General features: G+C 39.1%; 1 protein-coding gene and 1 non-coding gene across 5 annotated transcripts in view; both read left to right on the top strand.

Annotated features, from left to right (window-relative positions):
- The window catches only part of TMEM108 (transmembrane protein 108), a 364,038-nt gene that overhangs the window by 181,590 nt on the left and 158,171 nt on the right, over positions 1-24,277 (top strand). For 3 of the 4 annotated variants that reach the window (XM_039243882.1, XM_039243879.1, XM_039243883.1), the window contains one exon: positions 2,629-2,714. In XM_039243882.1, coding sequence (XP_039099813.1) covers positions 2,675-2,714 — 40 coding nt within the window. In that variant the 5' untranslated portion in view covers positions 2,629-2,674. The remainder of the gene's footprint in view (positions 1-2,628; positions 2,715-24,277) is intronic. The other variant, XM_039243880.1, reaches the window with a different exon arrangement.
- Positions 19,410-19,625, top strand: LOC120239552. The gene has a single exon (XR_005530458.1). It is a non-coding gene; the product is annotated as a small nucleolar RNA U89 (small nucleolar RNA).

The following is a 24,277-nucleotide window of genomic DNA, read 5'->3' as shown; positions in this document are numbered from 1 at the left end:
GGCTTTAATTAGTCATCGAGCTATTGTGCCCATACCCAGAGAAGTGTTGCTCACTCTCTGAAAAGAATTCTTTTGATCTTCAGAGGTACAGTTTTTAAAATATTATTTTTCTCCTCACTACACTCAGATATTGAAGAGATCAAGTTTTTACCAAATTAATAAAGTAAGTAGAAGATAATTACAACTATAATACCAATGATATTTTTTCTGGAATTTAATAAAATGATAAAGTTAATTTAGAAGAAAACCATATTCAGAGAACAAGATAAATCATAAAAAGAGTAATAATGGAGGACTAACTTTACCAAGAGTTTAAATAAAACAACGCTTATTGTTATAGTAGAAGAATGAACGGAGATGTAAAATGTAACACAAAGTATAGAAACAGATCTAAAGGAAATAAAAATTACCAGAAGAAAATATAGGCAGCTGACTATTTATGTAATCCTGGACCAAGGCAGGCCTCTCTAATCATGGCTCTGTGTGTGTGTGTGCGTGTGTGTGTGTGTCTCATTCTTACAAAAGAGGGTGGAGAAGCAAGCTTTACAAGATGGATGGACCTAAGAAACATTATGCTAAGTGAAAGAGCCATATGCAAAAAGTATACATTATATGATTCTATTTATGTGAAGTGTACAGAATGAGCAAATCTGTATAGCAGATTAGTGGTTGTTAGGGACTGGGAAGAAGGGAAAAGGAAAATGACTGCTAATTAAACATAGGAGTTTTTGGATTTTGTTTTTTAGTTTGTTTTAGAGTGATGAAAAATGTTCTGTAATTAGGTACTGGTGACGGTTATACAACATGAATATACTAATGACCACTGAATTGTGTACTTCAAAGACTGAATTTTATACATGGATTATATCTCAGTATCAACATTTTAAAGACAAATCACTTCCACATGGGGTATTACGAGAAAATAATGCAGCATGCCAGTAGAGAATGGTTAAAGAAAGTGTTAAAGAAAAAGATATTCAGTGACATTTGTTAAACATGGTGAGTTAGGCTCTATTCAGGACCATTGGGATAGGTAAGGGAACCATGCAATGGGATTTTACAGTTGGGGAGAGAAATTGGTCTCAACCCAGCAGTTTGGGGTGGTGGCCATTTATAGTCAAGGATCAGGGTAGGGGTCAGTGGATGGAAAATTACTAAGAGGAAACCTCAGGGGTAAAGGCTTTTGGCTAAACTGACCTAACAATATTCTTGCTAAAGACAGGCCAGGGTAATTATCACCTGGGGCTTGATTGATACTGAGGGTGGAGGGTTCTGGTCAAACTGTTCCTGCTAAAACTAGGTTTTATAAGGCAGTGTGTGGATGGAACAAGGAGAAGGTCTGGGAGCTTGACTACAGGATCTTTGTCAAATGTGAACTAAAAATTTTAAAAACACAAATGATGAATAAACATATAAAGCGCAAATTAAACAATGAGATGAAGTGTTTGCTTATTTATTGGCAAAGATGGAAAGAAATTATAAATTTCCATCTTTGGGTACATTGTAGTGTAATGAATATTCCCACATACTGGAATGGAAAAAGGACAATTTGGCAGTATTTTTCAAAAGCCTTAAATTGTGTTCTTATGGTTCCATTTCTAGGGATTTACTGTAAAGAAATACTGTGTGCCATGTAAAATAAAGTAGTAAATAATACTAACACAAGAAATTTTTTCTGCTAGGGAGAAAAATTAGGATGTGTAATAGAGGTGGTGCTTGATTGGCTTAATTAGTAGAGCATGTGGCTTTTGATCTGAGTGTCATGAGTTCAAGCCCCATGTTGGGCATGAGTCTACTTAAAAACAAACAAAAGTATAATAGATAAAATGAGACAGACTGATAGAAGTACACATCAAAAGACTGGAGAGATAGGTAATTTGTATTTCCTTACAGATTCTTACTGTTTCATTTCACTATATTTTCCAAATATTCTAGATTATCCTTTATAACTAGAAAATAATGGAAAAGTTATTTAACATAATACAACTTCAAGTATGGTAAAGCTTTTTGGGTAGTTTTGTTTGGGGAACACCATAATAGAAATGAGATTAGAAATTTTTTGTTTTTCCTATTTCAAAACGAGAGATTCAGAGGAAGCTAAGTGGAAATTCTCAAAAGCTCCAAAGTCAGACTCTCACTTTCTAATTGCCCACATGAATTTCCTTCAGTGGTGTATGTATAGCTTCAGGATTTAACCAATGAATTGGTATTTGTATAACGTAGACTGTTGTAAAGTAGAATTGTGGGGGCGCTTGGGTGGCTCAGTTGGTTAAACATCGAACTTTGGCTCAGGTCATGATCTCACTGTTCCTGAGTTTGAGCCCCGCATCCGGCTCTGTGCTGACAGCTCAGAGCCTAGAGCCTTCTTCGGATTCTGTGTCTCCGTCTCTCTCTTCCCCTCCCCTGCTCATGCTCATGCTCTGTCTCTCTCTCTCTCTCAAAATTATATACACATTAAAATTTTTTAAAAAAAATTTGGTGTTGTTATATCTTAATTCCAAGAATTTTCCTCTTCAAAGCCAGGTATTTTAAGCTCCACAACCAGGATCATGTTGACTGGAGTTCTTTTTGATAGTTGATTTGAATATGTTCCCCAGGTGTAACAATTTTCTTCTTCTGATTTCCTAGACAGAATCATGAATAAACTGGAGGACAAGCAGGACCAGATGATACCATGAAGAGAAGTTTACAGGCCCTCTATTGCCAACTGTTAAGTAAGTTGATATCACATTTCTTTTAGAATATACCAGTGTTATTGTTTGTCCAGCTCCAGAAATTTAATGCATTTTCTGGAGTAAGACCAGGGTTTGCACAATAGAAAATTTTCCCTCTGCTTCATCTAGGTACTTAAAGTATCAAGCATTAAGTCATTCTATTGTTTTTGGCATCAGTTGTAATGTAGACTCTGTTATAATAATACTAAATTGGCATGTTAAGCATGGTTTATTCAAGGATGAGTGTCAAAAACACTATTGTTCTTGGTTTTGTAGCAGAATAAAGGGTTCCAGTATGACCTTCTGTAGGTTCCTCATGAAGAAGGAATGTTACGCTGTGTTTTGTGGATTTTGTCACATAGAACTTGTTATCATTGGTGACTGTACAGCCTTTAGTTATCTGTGTTCTTAAATAGTGAATGATAAAAATGTGATTTCTTTAGGTTTGGTGGTAGAGTGAATAGTGTTTGATTATGACTTTATGCATGTTGCTCATGTGTTCTGGGGGGTGTGCCACAAATATCCAGGTAGGATTGCAATTGTTAATGAATATAAAAACCAGTACTAATACCATTTGGTGGGTTTGATGTTCATATTTACCCATTTCAGACAATAGACATCACTCTTCCAGGTCAAACCAAAGCCGTTGAGTTGGGAAAACCTGGAGTTCATGGTGTCTGTCTGGTTCTTGCTGAGGTATAAATATCTATCTTTCCTAAACTGGATGGTTCCTTTTCAACTTTCACCAAGAAAATAAGGAGAGATTGAGATGGAAATCACCAGGTAGCCCTTAGAATTTATCAATTCAGGTTATGTTGCACCCCCAGTGCAAAGCACTTTATCTACAGAAAGTATTCTGGTTAGGTCTTTTAATTAACTTATTTCTGCTACTAAATTCTAATACCTGAAACACAGATCACATCAGCCTGTTTTCAGCTGGTGAAACATCGCCAAATTATATGGACTCTCTCATGTTCTTTTTCCATGTATTCTATAGGACTGTGGGTTTATTGCCTTTTTTTTTTTTTTAAATAGTAAGCTGGCTTGTTAGAAAAATGGCTTTACAGATTGAAGAAGCAGTGTCATCAAGAAATGATTAACTCTGCCTTGATGGGAGAAGGATCATTTGAAGGTTAAAAAGGATTATACACACACACAAACACACCCTGTCAAGAAGGGAAAGCAAGTAGGCAGAAGAGACAGGAAATGAAAGAGTTCAGTAGATTTGGGAAGCAGCAAAATGTTTGTTGAGTTCATCACCTATGTTGAATATATGCCCCAAAGTTCATTTAATATTATAAGGTCATATATTATTTGAAAGGCATCAGGTAAGTATTCTATGAGTCAGAGATCAAATGTTGAATGCTAATGAGGTCCATCCTCCCAAGTAGAGCCTTTATGGAGCTAAAGGAGTTTTCCTCAAACATCCGGATAGCTGCAGAAGCCAACTTTATCATAACAGTTTCATTGTTTGTAGCCTTGCCTCAAAATGCAAGCAGCCCAGCGTAGGTAGTTTCCTGCTAGTTAGGAGGAGGTAGTAGTGACCCTTAATAAACACCCTGGTTACTAGGTAGCTGACTGTAGGAGTCCAGCTTTGTACAGAGCTGGGAGGGTGGAGCACTGGGTCACTGGTCAATTAGTCTGACTTCAGAGAATGGTTTTCACAATTTCATCAAGAATGAGAGGTTGTTATTTATAGCTTCCTTTTCACTCAAGAGGATTGGTTATTTCATAAAACCCTAGCTCACTTAAATTCTGGCACAATTCACACTCAATAGCTTATATATGTCATTGGTCAGCCAGTTATTAAGTTATGCTTGGATTAAAGTTGTCCACAAACAGTATGTTTTTTTCAGTGTCGAAAACAAACTTGAGAACTAGAGTTAATATAGACTTACCATGTTACTTTATATACTTCAGCAAATTGATGTTTTTAATTTGGGGGGGAAACCTGGTAGAGTGTTCTGGTCATATTTTGTTTCATAACAAGCCACCCTGGAACTTTGTAGCTAGAAGCACACTTGTATTGCTCATGAACCTGCAATTTGGGCGAGGGTTGGCTGAAACTCCATAGTGTCTGGGATGTGGGCTCGAGGCTGGACGGCCTAGGGCCCGCCAACATCTTTTTACCTTGAGGCCTTTTCACGTGACAAAGTGGGGCTTCATGTGAGGCAGCACAGTATTATGGTAGTCAGACTTCTTGTATTGCAGATCATGACTGTGGGGCCAGGGTAAAACCTACAAGGCCTGTTATGAATTGGCCTGGAAACCCAAGAGCAATACTTCAGTCACACTGTATTGGCCAAAGGAATCACTTAGATCAACCCTTATTCAAGGGGAGAGTTCTTGGACACCAACTCAGAGGGAAGATTAGTAAGAATTTGTAATCCTCATTAGTCTACTACGGAGAGTTTTGGTTTAAAAAAAAACAATTACTTACTAATGAACACTAGTGAGTTCACGAGTTATCTTTATCATCAAAGAAGCCACTCCCTCTTGAGTGCCTACTACATTCACAGACATCTGCTTATTAGTTTATTTATATCATGTCATTCATTCCAGAGGCAAATGCCTTAAGATGAAGAAGTGTTAACCGATGAGTAAGTTAAGGACTGGCCCAGGGTGACTGAATAGTGAGTGATGGAGTTGGAATTCACACCCGGGTCTCTCTGACCTCTTTGTTCATGCTTGTTTCTTCATCCTGCCTGGTGCGTCCACCACATACCACAATAGTGTGGCCCTTCCGCTGTAACCTATGGCTGCTTAGAGATGATTCTGACCCGTGGTTGGTAAAGTTCACATTCTATTAGTGATATCAGGTGAGGCTTTAAAAAAAAAAAACTCTAGGCCCTCTCTGGATCATTGCATCACAATCAATAGTCACTGGGGCTTATGTGTGTCTGATAGGGGCCAAGAGATACAGTCTTTGGCAGGTTGGGAAGTTGAGATTTTGATATTTTATTTTTATTACAACTGTCTAGTTTGTTTTATTTCTTGAGCTCCATTCCACAGTATTGAGTGTTTCATCCTGCCAATTTTATCCCTTTGAGAAGGTTTAACACATTTTATATGATACTTTGAAACAACTGAAAGCTTGAGGATGAGGGTGGTGATGAGAACCTTCACAGTTATGTAAAAAAAAAAAAAAAGTGCTGCATTCATTTTTCTTTTTTACATCATAAAGTAAGTGTGAAGCTAGTGCTAAGAATACCTAGGTTTTTGAGTGGCAGACCTGGGTTCAGATGCTAGCCCTACCACTTAGTAGGTGGCTTCTGTTAGGGAAATTGCTCTACCTCCATGTACCTCATGTAAAACGGGATATGACTGCCCACTACCTAAGACAGTATTGAGTGAGATAACACAGCACATAGAAGACCTACAATAAATGTCAATTTTCTTATTGGGCCTTCTGTCTCCAAGAGAGGGATACAACCTAACCCGGAGCTCCACTGTAATCTTTATATGGGACTTTCTGATTCACAAAACATTTTCACAGAATTTGATCCTCAGAATACCTCAGAATATGTATTAAGGCAAATGGGACATAAATTATCATTGATTGCATTCTCCAGAGGAAAGAGTGGACATGATCAAGACTGCTTTTCCCAAGACCATATAACTTTATAGTTAAAAAAAATAATGGAAAGTACGGAACATCATCAAAAACCTTTAAGAACATGACACTGCTGGGAAAGCATTGAATCTCAAGTTAGCAGATTTGGTCTCTGCCTAGGTACTAGGTACTTTGCTACTTCCTTCTTAACAAGACTAAGATAATTATTATGAGCTTATGAAAGGAAGTTTTTATATACCAATATCTATTCAAATCAAAGTTTGGATACTTAAAGGTAAGGAGTGATTATGTTTAGTAAATTAAGTTTTGCTCTATAATCAGGTGTTTGTATTTCTTGAATCATGCTCTATATTATTATTGATATATCTTGCTTGCTGTTGAATGCCCTGCATATACTGGACTAACTGAAGTTGGCTCATCTATTCTGTCTTCATGGTTTGTTTCTCCTGATGAGTAAAAGGAAGTTTTTCCCTAAGATTGAGGAGGGAAAGTTGATATAAATCATAAGTTTAGGTCAGTTTAGATCCAAACTAGTAATGAGTCCAGAAAGGTAGGCTCTTTAGGTTTAACAGGCAGTCATAAACATACTGCATTGTGGACACATATGAAATGAAGGAATATCATCTCTTCCACTGCCACTGAAGGTGTCTTCCCTTGCCTTTTACACTGCTTGTTCATAATATCCACAGAGAGTAACAGTGTAGCAGCCATGGTTAAGGGCTTGGATTCTGGTTGAAGACTGCCTGGGGCCAAATCCTGGTTTACCACAAATTCTTTTCCAAATGATTTTCACCCCTTTCCCATATAAGACATACCATTTGAGTGTGCCTTCACTGCCAGTAGCTGTTGGACTGTCTGTCCACCACCGCTTGCAAATATGTCTCTCTTGAGGCTACTAAAGATTCTGCTCTTGTACAAATAAAAAAGCATGTCCTATTTAGTAGCTAAGAGCAATTTATTAGCCTGCAATTCTCTCATGCTACCCCCAGTGTCTATAATAATAGTAATAACACATTTGGTCTTCAGTCAGCATTATGGAAATGGATGCATCCATTTCATCAAAACTGCAATTCAGTATTTTAGGCTAGATTATTCTGATTGGCTTTCATCAGTGTTTGTTGAGAAACACTTTGCTTTGCACTTGGCTTTGCACTAGAATCACCTGGAAAGCTTTTAACAAATCCCCTTGCCCAACTCTACCCTACATCAATTAAATCAGAATCTTTGGGGGGAGGGAGTGGGAAGTGTGGCAACTGGCAGATGATTCTAATACACAACCAGGGTTGAGAATCACTGGCTTACAGCAGTGGTTTTAAACTTAGCCATGCAACAGCATCACCTGAAGACTTGCTTAAACACAGATTGCTGGGCCTCACTCCCAGAGCTCCTGATTCAGTAGATGTGGGATAGGAACAGTAATTCGTGTTTCTAAATTTCTAGTGATGCTGAAACTTTGGTCTGGGAATTACACTTTGAAAATCACTGTCTTAGACAAGGAAGGCTATCCTGGAGGAGGAGTAAATGTTCAGCTTCCATGGAACACTTGAGCTGCCTCGTGCTGGAATGGATCTTGGAACAAAACCAGAGTGAGTTAGGAAGGAAAAGGAAGAGAGAGATGTCAGGGAGGAAACTAGCAGAATCACCATGTTGTAGAGATAGGAAGTATTGGAATTTGAAGTTTCATGTTACTCTTCAGTGTACACTGGAAGTTAGTTTTCTTTTTTTATGTTTTTTTTGGCGGGGGGTGGGGAGAGAGAAAGAGAGAGAGAGAGACAGTGCGTGTGCAAGCCGGGAAGGGGCAGAAAGAGAAGGAGAGAGAATCTCAAGCAGGCTCCACGCTGACAGCACAGAGCCCAATGTGGGGCTCTAACCCATGACCTATGAGATAATGACCTGAGCCGAAACGAAGAGTCAGATGCTTGAGAGACTGAGCCACCCAGTGCCCCTGGAAGTTAGTTTTTACTCTCTTTTAACAATGATAAAGGCACAAGGAATGGACTAGCTAGGGTTATAAATAAATCAAAGGGAAAACACAAGAATGGCTCTTGAGCCCATTTTAGAAAAACTTGATTTTATGAGACTATGTCTTCCTTAGATCATGCTGGATAATTCTTTTCCAAATCACAAATTTGAACTTGTTTTGTTGTTGTTGTTGTTGTTGTTGTTATGAAAAGTCTTAAGTGTTCTCTAAGGAAAACTTGTTTCTTTGGTCCTGAAGGAAAATTCATTCACACTGAAAAATTGAGGAAGTAACACTTTCAAATGTGACATTAACCCAGGAAGTTAAGCATACTGAGTCCTTAAATGTGTTGATTTAATGTTTTTTTTTAAATTTTAAGTTGTGATTTTTAAATTTGCATAAGTCAACAAACTCTCTTATGCAGATTAAACAAATCTTAATAACACCTCATTGTAAGCAATTCTAGTGAAGACTGAGGAATAAAATATTTTAAAGAAATGATTTTATGACTTTTGAGTACTTTGTTACATGGTTGGCAGGAATGTAGATGAAGGAAGTCATGCTCACACTTAGAAGAACTGTTGACACGCAGATTTAAATGTTAACTCTTCATGAGGAAAATCAGTTTTTTGTATGAAAGTGCTTTTGCTAAAACATATGGTGGGAGAGAGCACAGAATCTGGATTTAAAGGATGTACTTTGAGCTCTCACTTCTCTTACTAATTGTGGGACTTTGCAAAGAGCACATAACCTTCCAGAGCCGCTTTATTTTCCTTAACTACAATACACAGATGATGAGTATAATAATATCCTTAGTGATTACTGTGAAAGCTAAATGAGAAGGGTATAAAAACATTTCATAAATTGCAAAATGCCTTCTAAATGTGAGTTGCCATGTTAGTACTGTCCTTAAATAACTTGTTTTTTTTCTTGTTATATTGTACTATTGTTAAGCAAATCCTGTTTAAAATTTTTAAAAAAGAAATGTGAAAAGCAGTCTAGCATGTCCTCACCCAGATTCCAACTAAGTGGAACTCTCATTAATCCACATAAACCTCATTAGTGGGGGATTTTAACAGGGGTTTCTAGCTGATCAGGATTTGGCAAAATTCTGGAAGATTGTTTTGAATAAGGCAAGGTTTAGCAGAATTATTTAAAGTTTATTTATTTAGAGAGAGAGAGAGAGAGAGCACAAGCCAGAGAGGGGCAAAAAGAGGGAGAGGGAGAATCCCAAGCAGACTTCACGATATATTAGCACATAGACTGATGCAGAGCTTGATCCCACGAACTGTGAGATCATGACCAGAGCTGAAATCAAGAGTCAGATGCTCAACCAGCTAAGCCACCTAGGCAGACTTTGAGCAGATTTTTTTAAATGAAGAAAACGGATTTTTTTCAACACCTTCGTATTGGGTTTGTGATAAATCTAATCTGAAAGTTTTCTGAAATGTGTGACCTTTGTCTTTACAAATGTTATGGACACTGGAGATTCCCAGGCTAGGATCCAAGAATCTCCCCCAAACCTAAAACACGCTGACCTTGCAGTGTTGTCTTTCATATCTCCCTCTCTTGCTCACCCCTACCATTCCTCTTCCTTTTTTAGGGGGTTGTTTCCATCACCAGGCTCTCCCTCCTCTTTCTCTTCTCCCTCAGAAGTTTTTGAGCCTTTCTTCTCACAAGGATAAATCCTTTATCTGCTGCAGGCATCCTAATAGCTCCTCACAAAGTGAATTCCTTGCCTCTGCTCTGACTCCAGCAGTGTCCACGGTATCCCTCAGGGTACCCTGTGAGCTGTGGTCAGTGTCACTACTGACTTCCTTCCTGAGCATCTTCATCAGTTTCCCATCTATGAAAGTATGGCTGCCAAAACAAGTTACTGCAAACTTGGTAGCTTAAAACAACATGTTTTTTTTTCTCTCACAGTTCTGGACACCAGAAGTTAGAAATCAAGGTGTCAGCAGGGCCACACTTCCTACAAAGCCTCCAAAGGAGAACCTCTCCTTGACTCTTCATTCTAGTGGCTCTAAGATGTTCTTTGGTTTGTGACTGTATCACGCCAGACTCTGCCTCTGTCCTCACGTGGCCTCCCCCTCTTCTTTGTGTCTCATAAAAGGACACTTGTCATTGGATTTTGGATCCAACTGGATAATCCAGCATAATCTCTTCTCAAGATGCCTGACTTAATTTCATCTGCAATGACCCTTTTTGCTAAATAAGGTCACATTCACAGGTTTCCAAGTTAGGATGTAAGAATAAGCTTTTTTTTTAAGATTTAAATTATAGTTAACATACACTGCAATATTGGTTTCAGGAATAGAATTCAGTGATTCATCACTTACATATAATACACAGTGCTCATCACAAGTGCCCTCCTTAATACCCATCACCTAACTAGCCCATCATCTCCCTCCTTCAACCCAGCTTTTTCTCTATTATTAAGAGTCTCTTGTGGTTTGTTTCCATCTCTTCTCCCCTACCTCACTCCCCATAATTTTATCTGTTTTGTTTCTTAAATTCTACATATGAGTGAAAGCATGTGGTATTTGTCTTCTGGTTGATTTATTTCACTTAGTATAATACTCTCTAGCTCCATCCATGTCATTGCAAATGGCAAGATTTCATTCTTTTTATGGCTGAGTAATATTTCATTGTGTATATATACCACTTCCTCCTTATTCATTCATCAGTCAATGGATGCTTGGGCTGTTTCCATAATGTGGCTATTGTAGATAATACTTCTATAAACATCAGGGTGCATGTATACTTTTGAATTAGTATATTTGTATTCCTTGTGTAAATGCCTAGTAGTGTGATGCTGGATCGTAGAGTAGTTCTGTTTTTAACTTTGAGGAATCTTCATACTCTTTTCCACAGTAACTGCACCAGTTTGCATTCCCACCAACAGTGTGAGAGGGTTCTCCTTTCTCTGCATCCTCACCAACACACGTTTCCTGAGTTGTTAATTTTACTCATTCTGACAGGTGTGAGTTGCTATCTCTTTGTGGTTTTGATCTGTATTTCCATGATGATGAGTAATGTTGAGCATCTTTTCATGTGTCTGTTTGCCATCTGGATGTCTCCTTTGGAAAAGTTCATATCTTCTGCCCATTTCTTCACTGGATTATGTGTTTTTTGGGTGTTGAGTTTGGTAAACTTTTTATAGATTTTGGATACTAACCCTTTATCAGATATGTCATTTGTAAATATCTTCTCCCATTCTGTAGGCTGACTTTTAGTTTTATTGATTGTTTTCCTTCATTATGCAGAAGCTTCTTATCTTGGTGAAGGCCCAGTAGTTCATGTTTACTTTCATTTCCCGTATGATCAGCAACATGTCTAATAAGAAATTACTCTGGCCAAGGTGAAAGAGATTGCTGCTTGTGATCTCCTTTAGGATTTTGATGGTTTCCTGTTTCACATTTAGATCTTTTATCCACTTGGAATTTCTTTTTCTGTATAGTGTAATAAAATGATAGTTTTATTCTTCTGCATGTCACTGTATAGTTTTCCCAACACCATTTTTTGGAGAGGCTGTCTTTATCTCATTGGATATTCTTTCCTGCTTTGTCAAAATTAGCTGACCATATAGTTGTGAGTCCATGTCTGGGTTTTCTATTCTGTTGCATTGGTATATGTGTCTGTATTTGTGGCAATACAATACTGTCTGAATGACTGCAGCTTTGTAATATAGCTTAAAATCTAGAATCGTGATGCTTCCAGTTTTATTTTTCTAAGGATTGCTTTGGCTCTTCAGAGTCTTTTGTAATACCATACAGATTTTAAGATTGTTCTATCTCGTGAAAAATGCTGGTGGTATGTTGATGCAGATTGTATTAAAGGTATAGATTGCTTTTGGTAGTATAGACATTTTTTTTTAACTGTTTTATTTATTTCTAGGAGAGAGAGAAAGAGACAGCATGAGCAGGGGAGGGTCAGAGAGAGAGGGAGTCACAGACTGAAACAGGCTCCAGGCTCCGAGCTGGCAGTCAGCACAGAGCCCAACGCGGGGCTCGAACCCATGAACCGCGAGATCATGACCCAAGTGAAAGTCGGACGCTTAACCGACTAAGCCACCCAGGCGCCCCATATAGACATTTTAACACTGTTTTTTCTTCCAATCCATGAGCATTGAAGGCTTTTCCTTTTCTTTGTGCCTTTTTCAGTTTCTTTCAAAAGTGTTTCTATGGTTTTCAGCATAGAGATCTTTTACCTCTGTAGTTAGGTTTATTCCTATGCATCTTATCACTTTTGGTGCAATTGTAAATGAGATTGATTCCTTGATTTCCTTTTCTGCTACTTTGTTACTGATGTGTAGCAGTGCAACATATTTCTACACACTGGTTTTATATCCTGTGACTTTACTGAATTCATGTGTTCTAATAATTTTTTGGTGGAGTCTTTTGGGTCTTGTACACAGAGGATCATGTGGTCGGCAAATAGAGGATCATGTGGTCTTTGTGTTGTCTGATTGCTGAGGCTAAGACTTCTAGTACTATGTTTAATTATAATGGTGAGAGTGGACATTTTTATCTTTTCCTCACCATAGAGGAAAGACTCAGTTTTTCCCCACTGGGGATGATACTAGTTTTGGCCTTATGATGTTGAGATATGTTCCATCTATCTCTACTTTGTTGAGGGTTTTTATCAAGAATGATGCTGTATTTTGTCAAATGCTCTTTCTGCATCTATTGACAAGATCATATGGTTCTTATACTTTCTTTTAGTAATGTGGTGCATCACATTGATTGATTTGCAAATATTGAACCAGCCCTGAAGCCCAGGAATAAATTCCTCTTGATCATGGTGAATAATTCTTTACTTAATGTATTGTTGAATTCTATTTGCCAGCATTTTATTGAGAATTTTGGCATCTGTGTTCAGCAGGGATATCACCCTATAATTCTCCTTTTTAAAATTTTTTTAATGTTTATATATTTTTGAGAGAGAGCGCAAGAGCGTATGTGTGAGCAGGGGAGAGGCAGAGAGAGACAGAGATACATAATCCTAAGCAGGCACAGAGCCTGACACAGGGATCAAACTCATCAGCCATGGGATCATGACTTGAGCCAAAATTGGACACTTAAACAATTGAGCCATCCAGGTGCTCCTATAATTCTTCTTTTTAATGAGGTCTTTGGTTTTGGAATCAAGGAAATGCTGGCCTTGTAAAATGAGCTTGGAAGTTTACCTTCCATTTCTATTTTTTGGAACAATTTGAGAAGACTGGGTATTAACTCTTCTTTAAATGTCTGGTAGAGTTCCTCTGGAAAGCCATCTGACCCAAGACTCGTGTGTATTGGAAGGTTTTGGTTTACTGATTCCATTTCTTTGCTGATTATGGGTCTGTTCAAATTCTCTATTTCTTTCTGTTCCAGTTTTGGTAGCTTGTATGTTTAGAGGAATCTGTCCATTTCTTCCATATTGCCCTATATGTTAGTATATAATTTTTCATAGTAGTCTCTTATAATTGTTTGTATTTCTGTTGTGTTGGCTGTGATCTCTCATTTTTCCTTTGTAATTTTATCTATTTGAGCCCTTTCTCTTTTCTTTTTGCTAAGTTTGGTTAGGTGTTTATCGCCTTTTTTTCTTTTAAAGAACCAGCTTCTAGTTTCATTGATTTGTTCTCCAGGGTTGTTATTGTTTCTATACCATTTATTTCTGCTATAACTTCATTAGTTCCCTTTTTCTACTAGCTTTAGGTTTTATATGCTGTTTCTTCTTAGCTCCTTTAAATGAAAAGTCAGGTTGTGTATAGATGGAAAGTCAGGTTGTGTATTTGGAAGCTTCCTTGCTTCTTGAGATAGGCCTGAATTATAATATACTTGCCTTTTAGGACTGCTTTTGCTGCATCCCAAAGGGTTTGGACTGTCTTGTTTTCCTTTTCATTTGCTTCCATGTAGTGTTTTATTTCTTGTTTAATTTCCTGGTTAACCCGTTCATTCTTTAGTAGGATATTCTTTAGCCTCTGTATATTTGAGGGCTTTCTAAATTTTTTCTTGTGAGTAACTTTAAGTTTGATAGCATTGTGATCTGAAAATATGCATGGTATGATCTTGATCTTTTTGCCCTTGTTGCGGACTGATTCATGACCCCGTATATGATCTCTTCTGGAGAATGTTCAGTGTACACTCGAAGAATGCATATTCTGCTCTTTTAGGATGAAATGTTCTGAATATATCTGTTAAGTGCATTTGGTGTAGTATGTTGTTCAAAACCATTGTTTCCTTGTTGATTTTCTGCTAAATCATCTGTCCATTGCTGTGAGCAGGGTGCTAATGTCCCCTATTATTATGATATTATTATTGATGAGTTTCTTTAGGTTTGTGATTGATTTATATATTTGGGTCCTCCATGTTGGGGGTCCTCCATGCTTGGAGCATAAGTATTTACAATTGTTAGATCTTCTTGATGGATACACCCCCCTATTAAGTATGATATAATGCCCTTCTTTATCTCTTGTTACAGTCTTTGTTTTAAAATCTAGTTTGGGTTGCTTTGGCACAGTTGGTTAATCGTCCAGCTTCAATTCAGGTCATGATCTTGTGGTTTGTAGGTTTGGGCCCTGCATTGGGCTCTGTGCTGACAGCTTGGAACCTGGAACCTGCTTTGGATCCTGTGTCTCCCTCTCTGTCTGCCCCTTCTTCTCCTCCTCCTCTCACCCTTTGTCCCCGCCTCCTCCCTCTTTCTCCCCCCTCTCAAAAATAACCATTGAAAGTACTTTTTAATAAAAGAATAAAATCTAGTTTGTCTGATATAAGTATGGGTATTCTGGCTTTCTTTTGACACCCATTAGCATGATGGTTCTCCATCTCCTCACTTTGTAAATTTTTTTTTAATGTTTAGTTATTTTTGAGAGAGGAAGGGAGACAACAGATCCAAAGCAGTCTCCAGGCTCTGAGCTCTCAGCAGAAGTGGACGCAAGGCTCAAACCCATGAACTGTGAGATTATGACCTGAGCTAAAGTTGGACATTCAACTGACTGAGCCACCCAAGCACCCCTCCATCTCTTTACTTTAAATCTGCAGGTGTATTTAGGTCTAAAATGAGTCTTGTAGGCAGCAAATAGATGGATCTTATGTTGTTTATCTATTCTGATTTTGATTGGAACATTTAGTCCATTTACATTCAAGGTGATTATTGAAAGGTATGAATTAATGCCATTGTGTTACCTGTAGAGTTGGTGTTTCTGGTGATGCTTTCTGGTCCACTCTTGTTTTTGTTCTTTTGGTCTTTTTTCTTCACTCAAAGAATCACCCTTAAAATTTCTTTCAAGGCTGGTTTAGTGGTTACAAACTCTAGTTTTTGCTTGTCCGGGAAACTCTTTATCTATGCTCCTATTCTGAATGACGGCCTTGCTGGATAGAGTACTCTTGGCTGCCTATTTTTCCCATTCAAAACATTGAATATATCCTGCCACTCCCTCTGGCCTGTCAAGTTTCTGTGAACAGATTTGCCATAAACCTGATCTGTCTTCCCTTCTAGGTTGAGGACTTTTTTTTCTTGCTGCTTTCATGATTCTTTCCTTGTCTCTGTAATTTGTGAATTTGACTCTGATATGCCTTGGTGATGGCCAGCTTTTATTGAATTTAATGCAAGTTCTCTGTGCTGCTTGGATTTTTAAGTCTGCTTCTCCAGATTAGGGAAGTTTTCAGCTATAATTTGCCTATATAAACCTTATGCCCCCTTTTCTCCTTCTCTTCATCTTCTGGGACTCCTATCATATGAATGTTACTACATTTTAATAAATTATTGGATTCTCTTGAGTCTGCCTTCATGATCCCTGACCTTTGTTTCCCTCTCCTTTTCAGTTTTAATCTTTCCCATAATTTTAACTTCTGTGTCACTAATTTGCTCCTCTGCTTCATCCATCCTTGTTTTTATGGCCTTCATTTGGGTTTACATCTCAGTTATAGCATTTTTAATTCCAGCCTGACTAGATTTTAGTTCTTGTATGTCATCAGAAAGATCTTCTCAAGCCCAGCTAGTATCCTTATAATAAAGTGTAGTTCAGACATCTTATATCTGCATTGATTAAATCCCTTGTCATCACTGCTTCCTATTCTTCCTTTTGAGGTGAATTCCTCCATCTTAGGCTTTTGGAGGAGGAAAAAATAATAATAGAATGTAATAAAATTTAAATTTTTTAAAAAATCAAATAAAAGAAGCTAGATCTTAGGTGCTTTAAGAAAAGCTTTATTAAAAAAACAGAAAAATCAAAAATCAAAAAATTAAAAATAATAAAATAAAAAATTTTTTTTGCTCTTGTGGTATCCAAGAAACAAAAGAAAACAACAACAAAAACAGAAAGAAAAAAAAATTGATTAAGCAAAAAAAAAAAAAAAAAAACCCATATGAAGCTAGATCCACTTTCCCCTAGAACTGAAACGCAGCAGTCTATGTACAGTAGAGTAAGCACATGGAAGGGATTTTTGCTAATGTTTTAGGAGAGGGGCCTGGTGCTCTGATTTCTTAGGTTAACTTGCCCTAGCAGAGATGTGCCTGGAATGTGCAGGTAGTGGAGCTGCCTTCTCCACTGTTTAGCTTACTAGGGTGGATCTATGTTGGACTAATAGTGAAAATGGCTTAATCCTCCTCTCTAGTCTCTAGATTGTGAAGTTTGCACCCTCACAGCCAGTGGTGAAACACCCTTCCTGTGTCTGCCCCTTCCATCAGCTCCTTGCTTTCCCCCTGCCTGTGTCCGAACTGTCTGCCTACCAGGTGGCACCTTCTTCCAGAGTTTTATCTCAGACGTGGCTATATTTCAAAACCCCACACTTCAGGGACACCAAGAGCTTGGACCTGCAGTGATCCTCTGGGGAAGGTCTCCCCACATTGGCTGGTACAGGCTTATCCCAGGAAACAGTCACATAACTGTGCAGTAGCAGCAGCTCATAGTTTATGGTAAATCGCAACACACAACCAACACCAGGGTTTGCTGCCCTCAGTCAGAGTCTTTGTTCCCATATGGGGAATGTGGCAGCTTGATGGCACCTGGGGGGTCTTTTGCCTGCAGAGAGGCCATATCACCTCTACCAAATGCACTCCAACAAGGGGAAGTGCTTCTCTTCTTGTGATCAAGGGGATCCTTAGACCCTGTTGCCCACTCCTGGGGCTCCATCCTGCTTCCTCACCAGAGCACCACCAGTCACAGACCTCTGAAACTTCAGACTCTGCTCCACTGTTTATAGAAACTGGTAGTATTGAAACCTTCTCCTTCTTCCCGTCAGTGGTTTGGGGAACCATTTTCTTGTGCAGTCCCCTGTGCATTTTCACTATTCCTGTCTTTCAGGAGTAGTGCTTTCTTGCACAAACCCAATATTCTGCCCTCTCTTCCCCCACCACTCTGTCTTTCTGCTCTCCACACAAAGGGCTCCCTCCCCTCCACAGCACCAAGGCTCTTCTCTCCCCCAGGTCACCTCTCTGCACTATGTGCCTCCTATGTTCTCTCTCTCGATTATGCAGATTGTTCTGTTAATCCTCTGATCAATTTCCTAGGTATTCAAAATGGTTTGATCTTGATCTAGCTGTGTTTGAGGAAGGAGACAAGCCCAGGGTCCCCTTACTACTCTCCCATCTTAACTACTAGCAGCATGACTTGGGAGACCAACATTCAACTGACTAAAGCATAATATTCCTATACTTCATAGAGTTGTTAATATAAATGTTCCCTAATAATATATGGAACACTTAGTACAGTGCCCAGTTCAAAACAGGTACTCAGTAGGGGGTGGTTGTGGATCCAGGAGTTAGTAGGGTATGAGGAAATGAACTACTGAGTTTGTACAGCTTTTTGATAAAAGTTTTACCATAAAGTAAGGGCAACAGAGGACAGTAGCTGGTAGTAGACAAAGGGCTGAGTGTTTAAAAAAAAAGAAAAGAGAAAAAGAGTGATTTGAGCTGGTATTAAAGCTCCCAGGAAGGTTTCTCTATAGGACTGTGAGCTTCAGATGACATGAGGTGTACATTGATGGTGAGCCCTTGAGGCAGGAACAGATCTAGATGTGATTCCCATGTCTATATGTAATTGGTGCCCAGGGTATGTTTCTGACCTTGCCAGTGAATGCTAGTACTGGGTATATAATTGTGCCATGTCTGATGAGAAGAGGCGAGAATGAAGATTCCTGTGTCCTGTCATCAGTGAGTCTGTTTAACGCTGAGTATAATGATTTCCCTGAGATGTTCTCTCAAAGTCAAACAACTGTCTCCCCACAGGACAGAGCTCAGGCTATGTACAAGCTGCTGTGAGGTCTGCTAATAATAAGAGGGCATTGGAGAGAGCACCAGAACTCTCTGAGATTTAAAAAAATAAAAAGATGCTACAATTTACTTTGAAATTCCTTGGTTAGATGAAGAAATGAGAATGTGCCCACTTTCCCCTAAAGGCAGAGAAGCAAGGGTTGAGGAGTTTACCTAGATAAAAAAAAAAAAAAAACCATGCCCTGAGTACGTGCTAGGTCAGTCTTAGCATCCCAGGTTACAACAAGGAGATGAATAAAAAGAGGAGAGTTGGAAGCTCCAAAGTGGGGACACTTGAATAGGGGTGGTAATTTATTAAGATTCCATCTCTGGCCTGCAGTCATTGTGAGACATAAACGCCCCCCAAAGTTAGGGAGTGCCAGCTTGAAAGGAAGCTTGAGTGGATGGGCAGCTTTCTTGCCTGAACACATGGAGTCACGTCTAAACAGCTTACCATGGCATAGGAGAAGTCCTGAAGGTGGAAAATGAGGCTCAGACAAATGCAGTCGTATTATTTCTTTGATATCTTATTGTTATTTTGACCTGTGGTAAATCCAAAGTAATTGAGCTAGAAAATAAAACCTAAGTCTTAAATAGCTTAGCTGTAGAAATCCCTTAGGGAGAAAAATATCCCACATTTCACCTAAAAAGTTGGTCTGATATTGTCAAGACTTTCATTTCTCTTTTGGTGAGTGTCATGGGTTGGGCTCCCTGGAAGCAGACCTTGAACCCTTATATGAGGAGTCTTTGAGCCTTTAGACAAGCAACGTGTTAGGAAGCAATTCCCAGGAAACCTGCAGGGGCATGGGGAGGAAAAGAGGCCCCACAGAGGCTGACGGATACAATATCAAGGAAAGCCCCACAGAGGCTGACATGAGGTTAGTTTCTCTTGTGAGCTCTAGTAGGAGTGCAGATCACACCCCATCATGAAAGACAGAGATAGAATGTTGTATTCCTGGATCCGGGAGTCCTTGGATGTGCCACACACTGGGTTAAGCACTTTAAACTAGCGACATAGCTGGCCTTGCCTCCATTTCTGCTGCTGCATCCAGTTCCTGGCAGTTGCCTGCAGGGGGATGCACAGGTGGAGACCAAAGTGAGAGTAGGCATGAACTATGTGAGTACAACCTTGGATCTGACAGCGAAGAGAAGGGCTGGAATAGCAAGGATGGAGCCAGGGATTAAGGCTGAGTCTTATGTAAACCCTTAACCCCAACATTCTTACCTTGAAGAAGTCCTGAGCAATAACCCTGGCTATATCAAACTGCCAAGACCAGGCAGCCCAGAACATCTCCAAGACAATTGCCACATCACAGAACCATATCTCTTTCACTGCTGACAACCTTGTCCTGAACCTACAGGATGAAAGTTTTACATGCGCAATGACAGCCTCATCGAGGGTAAGAAATGAGAGCCTGGTCACCGGGAACTCCATGCCCAGAGAAGAAGTGGATCTGCTTCTCCCCTGGTTTTTGAGGAGCCAGTTGGAGTCCAGCACACTCCCATCCTGCCTCTAGTATCATGTGATGGTCCCTTCTGCATCTGTTCTCCCAAACCTTCTTGGATGAACAAAATCTGACCAATTTTCAGTGAAATGATTTTGCTCCTTCCTCTGTTGGCCAGAGGTGCTGGGACCGTGTGATTTCTAAGTGATTTCCTACAATGTTGGTTCTTCCTTCCAGGTTGGGAGGCAATAACCAGCAACACAGAAATTCTCAATAGATTTTTATTACTTAAAAAAAAATTGGAGGGACACCTGGGTGGCTAAGTTGGTTAAGCATCCATTTCAGCTCAGGTCATGATTTTGTGGTCTTGGGATCAAGGCCCACATCAGGCTCCGCGCCGAGCACAGAGCCTGCCTAAGATTATTTCTCTCCCTCTCTCTTGCTTCTCACACATGTGCTGTCTCTCTCAAAGAAAAAAAAATTTATTTTGTGGCATACATGTTACTACATTTAATGCATTTAACACACGCAAAGCATTTAGAACAGTGCCATAAACGTTGGGTTATTTTCATTCTTACCATCACCATCCCCTCCCCTACTCCTCCCATTAATCTGGACTTAAAGTAAAACCTCACTTCTCTTTCATTCCTAGGATTTTGCTTTCATTTTCATACTTCATATTACAAATACGAATTACTACATCTCCCTCCTAACCCCTACTAGTCCCTCTCATAAATCTCATTCATTGACAACCAGTCTGGATGTTCTGTCTAAGGGCTGGAGGTGACCAGTGAATGGTTGGTTATGCAGCCATCCATCCATCATGTGGCCCCTCAGTTAGAGATGTCCTGGAAATTCCCCTGATGTGGTCTCATAGGCTTCTTTTGTGCATTATTAAATTGTGATGATAAATGAGTATGACCAGGTATGTTATTCTTTCCCTGGAGATGTGGCTCTCATAGATGCGGTCTCCTTGGAAATGTTTTCCCATAGGTGAATCTTTGGCAGAGTCATTGCCAGTCTAAGAATCCAGATTTCCCAGTCAGTGGGTACTTGAAAACTACAAAGTTCTGAAAGCTAGGAAATTATAGACTTCTGAGGCAGTTATAGTATAATTATAAAGGAAGAAGGGCAGTCTCTGCAGGATATCTAATTGTTTCTATGAGGAAGCTGGTCCACATTTTAGAGAAAAACATTCTTGTGTGTACACCAGGAAATTTAGGAGTTTACCCTTTGATACTATATGAGAATGAGTTGGCTAAATATCAAATGATTTTCATTTTCTTAAAAATAAAAAACTGAATGGTGAGGGGAAAAGGAAGGGAGACATCAGATAAGCAGTTGCTAATCTTGAAAGGGATTAGAGGTCAGGATATTCACATTTCTCCCTTTCTTTCATTTTCCAGGACAGGATTTTTATTCTTTAGAATGTATGGAAAAATCACATGCCTTCAGAATTGAAAGCAAGTTCCGTTACTAATTGCAACTCCATTTCACAGATGAAAAAAACTGATGCTATCCTAAGAGGATAACTTGTCCAGGATCTAAACCTAGTTGATGTGAGGGCAGAGGCTTTAACATGGCTCCCCAGAGTCATGGAGATCCATGGAGACTTCTTCCCAACAGCTTCCTCACTGCCTGGCTCTCACCATCACGTTACTCTAGTTTAAGTTCTGCATAGCAATTGGCTATGATAGAGTTGGCTGATGGAGTTTTTTGCACCTTATTTTTTTATTGTTTATATCTCCATTTGGAAAGTATGCTAAGAACTAATATGCTGTATTTCCAGCATAGAAAGTGCCTAGCAAATGGAAAACCCCCAACAAACATGGTACTAAAATAGAATGAACTGCGCAGAGGGGCAATGGGTAGGTTTCTTGAGTTCTTTCTTGGTCAAGTGAAACTCCATGTAGAGAGAATTGAAATTGTGGTCTAGATTAGCACTGTTCCATAGACATAGAACACAAGCCACAATTTTAGATTTTCTAGTAACCATATTGGAAAAAGTAAAATGAAATTGGTGAAATTAATTTTAATGATGTACTTTATTTAACCCAATATATCCAAAGCATTTTCATTTCAATATATAAAAGATTATTAGTAGTATTTGCTTTCTTTCTTTCTTTTTTTTTTGATACTAGGTCTTTGAAACCCTGCATATAATTTGTACTTAAAACAGATCTCAATGTGGACACTGCATTTTGTCAGAAGTACTTGATTTGCATTTATATTTCATAAAATTTACACTTGAAAAATTAGATTCACCTTAAAATTTTTGTAATACATGAATTAGTCATCCATTTTTACATTTAAATTACTGAAAATCAAATAAAATTTTAAAATTCACTGCCTCAGTCAGACTAGCAACATTTCGAGTTGTGGCTCAATGCCACAAGTGCGAGTGGCTGCACAGACATCTGTTGGTTGCACCAGACTACTGGTTTTGAAGTTGCTTTGCCCTTCCTATCCTGCATCAGCTGTATGGTATAGAGCCTGGTATGTGGGGCAGAACACCAGAGTCTTGTGCCAGGATAGATGACTACCTCTAGCCCACCAATTTCTTGGCCATTGTGTTAAGAAATAGAACTTGCTATATCTTTTTAAGACCTTGAAAGTAAAGTTGCTTTATTCTGATTTGTTCCAGAAGGGCAAAATCAGAGAATGCTCCCATGGTTGAATACAGCACAGTGCACATATGTGCACATCTCTCAAGGCATCAGATTCACAGAGCTTCTCTCAGGGCTTAGAAAACACAAAGAGAATCACAGAAAGGGCAGCCCTGCTCAGGTGACTGTCATTGAGTGATTGCATGTCCTACATGTGCCACATAGAGGCACTGAAAGTTTATCTGTATGGGAAGCCTTTTTTTTTTCTCCTTCTCTGCAAGACCCTGCACTAAGGAGTATCACTCCATTAGAATAGTGTTTTGAGATCCCTACCCCTTCTGTGTGCCATCTCATTCTGACTTCTGCTTCAGTCTTAGCCTGGCAGCACTGCATCTCCCTTAGTTACCAGGAAGCTTAACCATGCAGGGGGCAGAGATGTTATTTCTCACAGTTTTCCTACACTTGTCCAAGAGGCCTGGGTATTGTGCTGTGACCTGATTCTAACAGTAACCCCAAAGGAAACTACTTTGTGGTGTGTGGATCCCTTGGGAGAAGAACAAGGGTCAGTGTTATACACTCAAACATTGGATGTCATGGGCTTTGGTCATGGCTCAAAGTTAATTACCAAGGGACAGTGTTTTTCTTCTAAGAACATTAGCAGAGTAACTCTAATTGAGATATCCAGGGTGAAGATTCCCAGATAGCCAGGGTACCTGATAAGTAGACAAAAGCTAAAGTTTACTGTGGAGAAAACAGTCTCAAATCCTCACAGTTTGTAGGTAGACATTTTCCCAAATGAACAAGCTATCAGGAATGGAATCTTTAGGATACTTTCCTACTTTAATTCCCTCTGTACAACCCCTGGATGGCACTAGACCTTCTGGTATCCTTCTGTTTTCATTTTCTTTCAAGCCACTTTTATCAAGAACCTACTATGTGCTGGGAATTATGGTAGGCACTGGGAATGAAAGGACATGAACCCTTCCTTCCAAGAGTCCCCCAGGTAGTAGAGAGAGAGGCTTCACACAGAAATTAGAGTATAAATGTAATTAATGTGATCCTTTATCAAAGTGTCTGCTATTTGTATGGCTCTGTGGAAAATTCTGGGAATACAGAGATATGAGGCATAATCTCTACTCTCCGGAAGCTTATAGTATAATCAAGACAAGTAGAGGTGTAAAGAAGATTGTGTGTTATAAGCTATACTAAAAAGTCACAGGTCAAGCCATGTTCTTAAATCCAGCTTAACTAGTAATAAAGATGACTTTGATACAACTTCTGACTCCTCTTAGTGGTTCCAAACATGGAGAGAGGCAATGATTAGTCCCCATAACCAGCACTACAATCCAAGGAGGTGATGAAAACCAGCCTTTTATACTTCATAAAGTATTTTCCCATCCCAAATGCCTTTTGTCATCCTGGCAACCCTGTGGATAGGCATCATTTTTGTCACCATGTTGCCATTAAGGAAATAGAAACCCAAAGAATCCAAATGTACTTAAGATCCCACAGGGAACTTAGACTGAAGTCTACTTACTCCAAGCTCAACATCTTCTCAGAATGTGACAGCCTCCCATATTTTACCTAAGTCACAGTTCTTGCAATGGGAAAACTGTGAGACCCACTGAGGATAGTTGTTTCATCTGATTGTGTGTTTTTTCTTCTTGGAGTTTTTCAACTTCAGTCACTGAGCAGCTTTGATGGTTGGTCTTTTCGTCCACCACCACCCATTTCTGGGTCTG

Source organism: Hyaena hyaena, unplaced genomic scaffold (assembly GCF_003009895.1).
Source record: "Hyaena hyaena isolate Hyena2069 unplaced genomic scaffold, ASM300989v1 scaffold_234, whole genome shotgun sequence".
NCBI lineage: Eukaryota > Metazoa > Chordata > Mammalia > Carnivora > Hyaenidae > Hyaena > Hyaena hyaena.
This window is presented reverse-complemented; position numbering and strand designations above follow the sequence as displayed.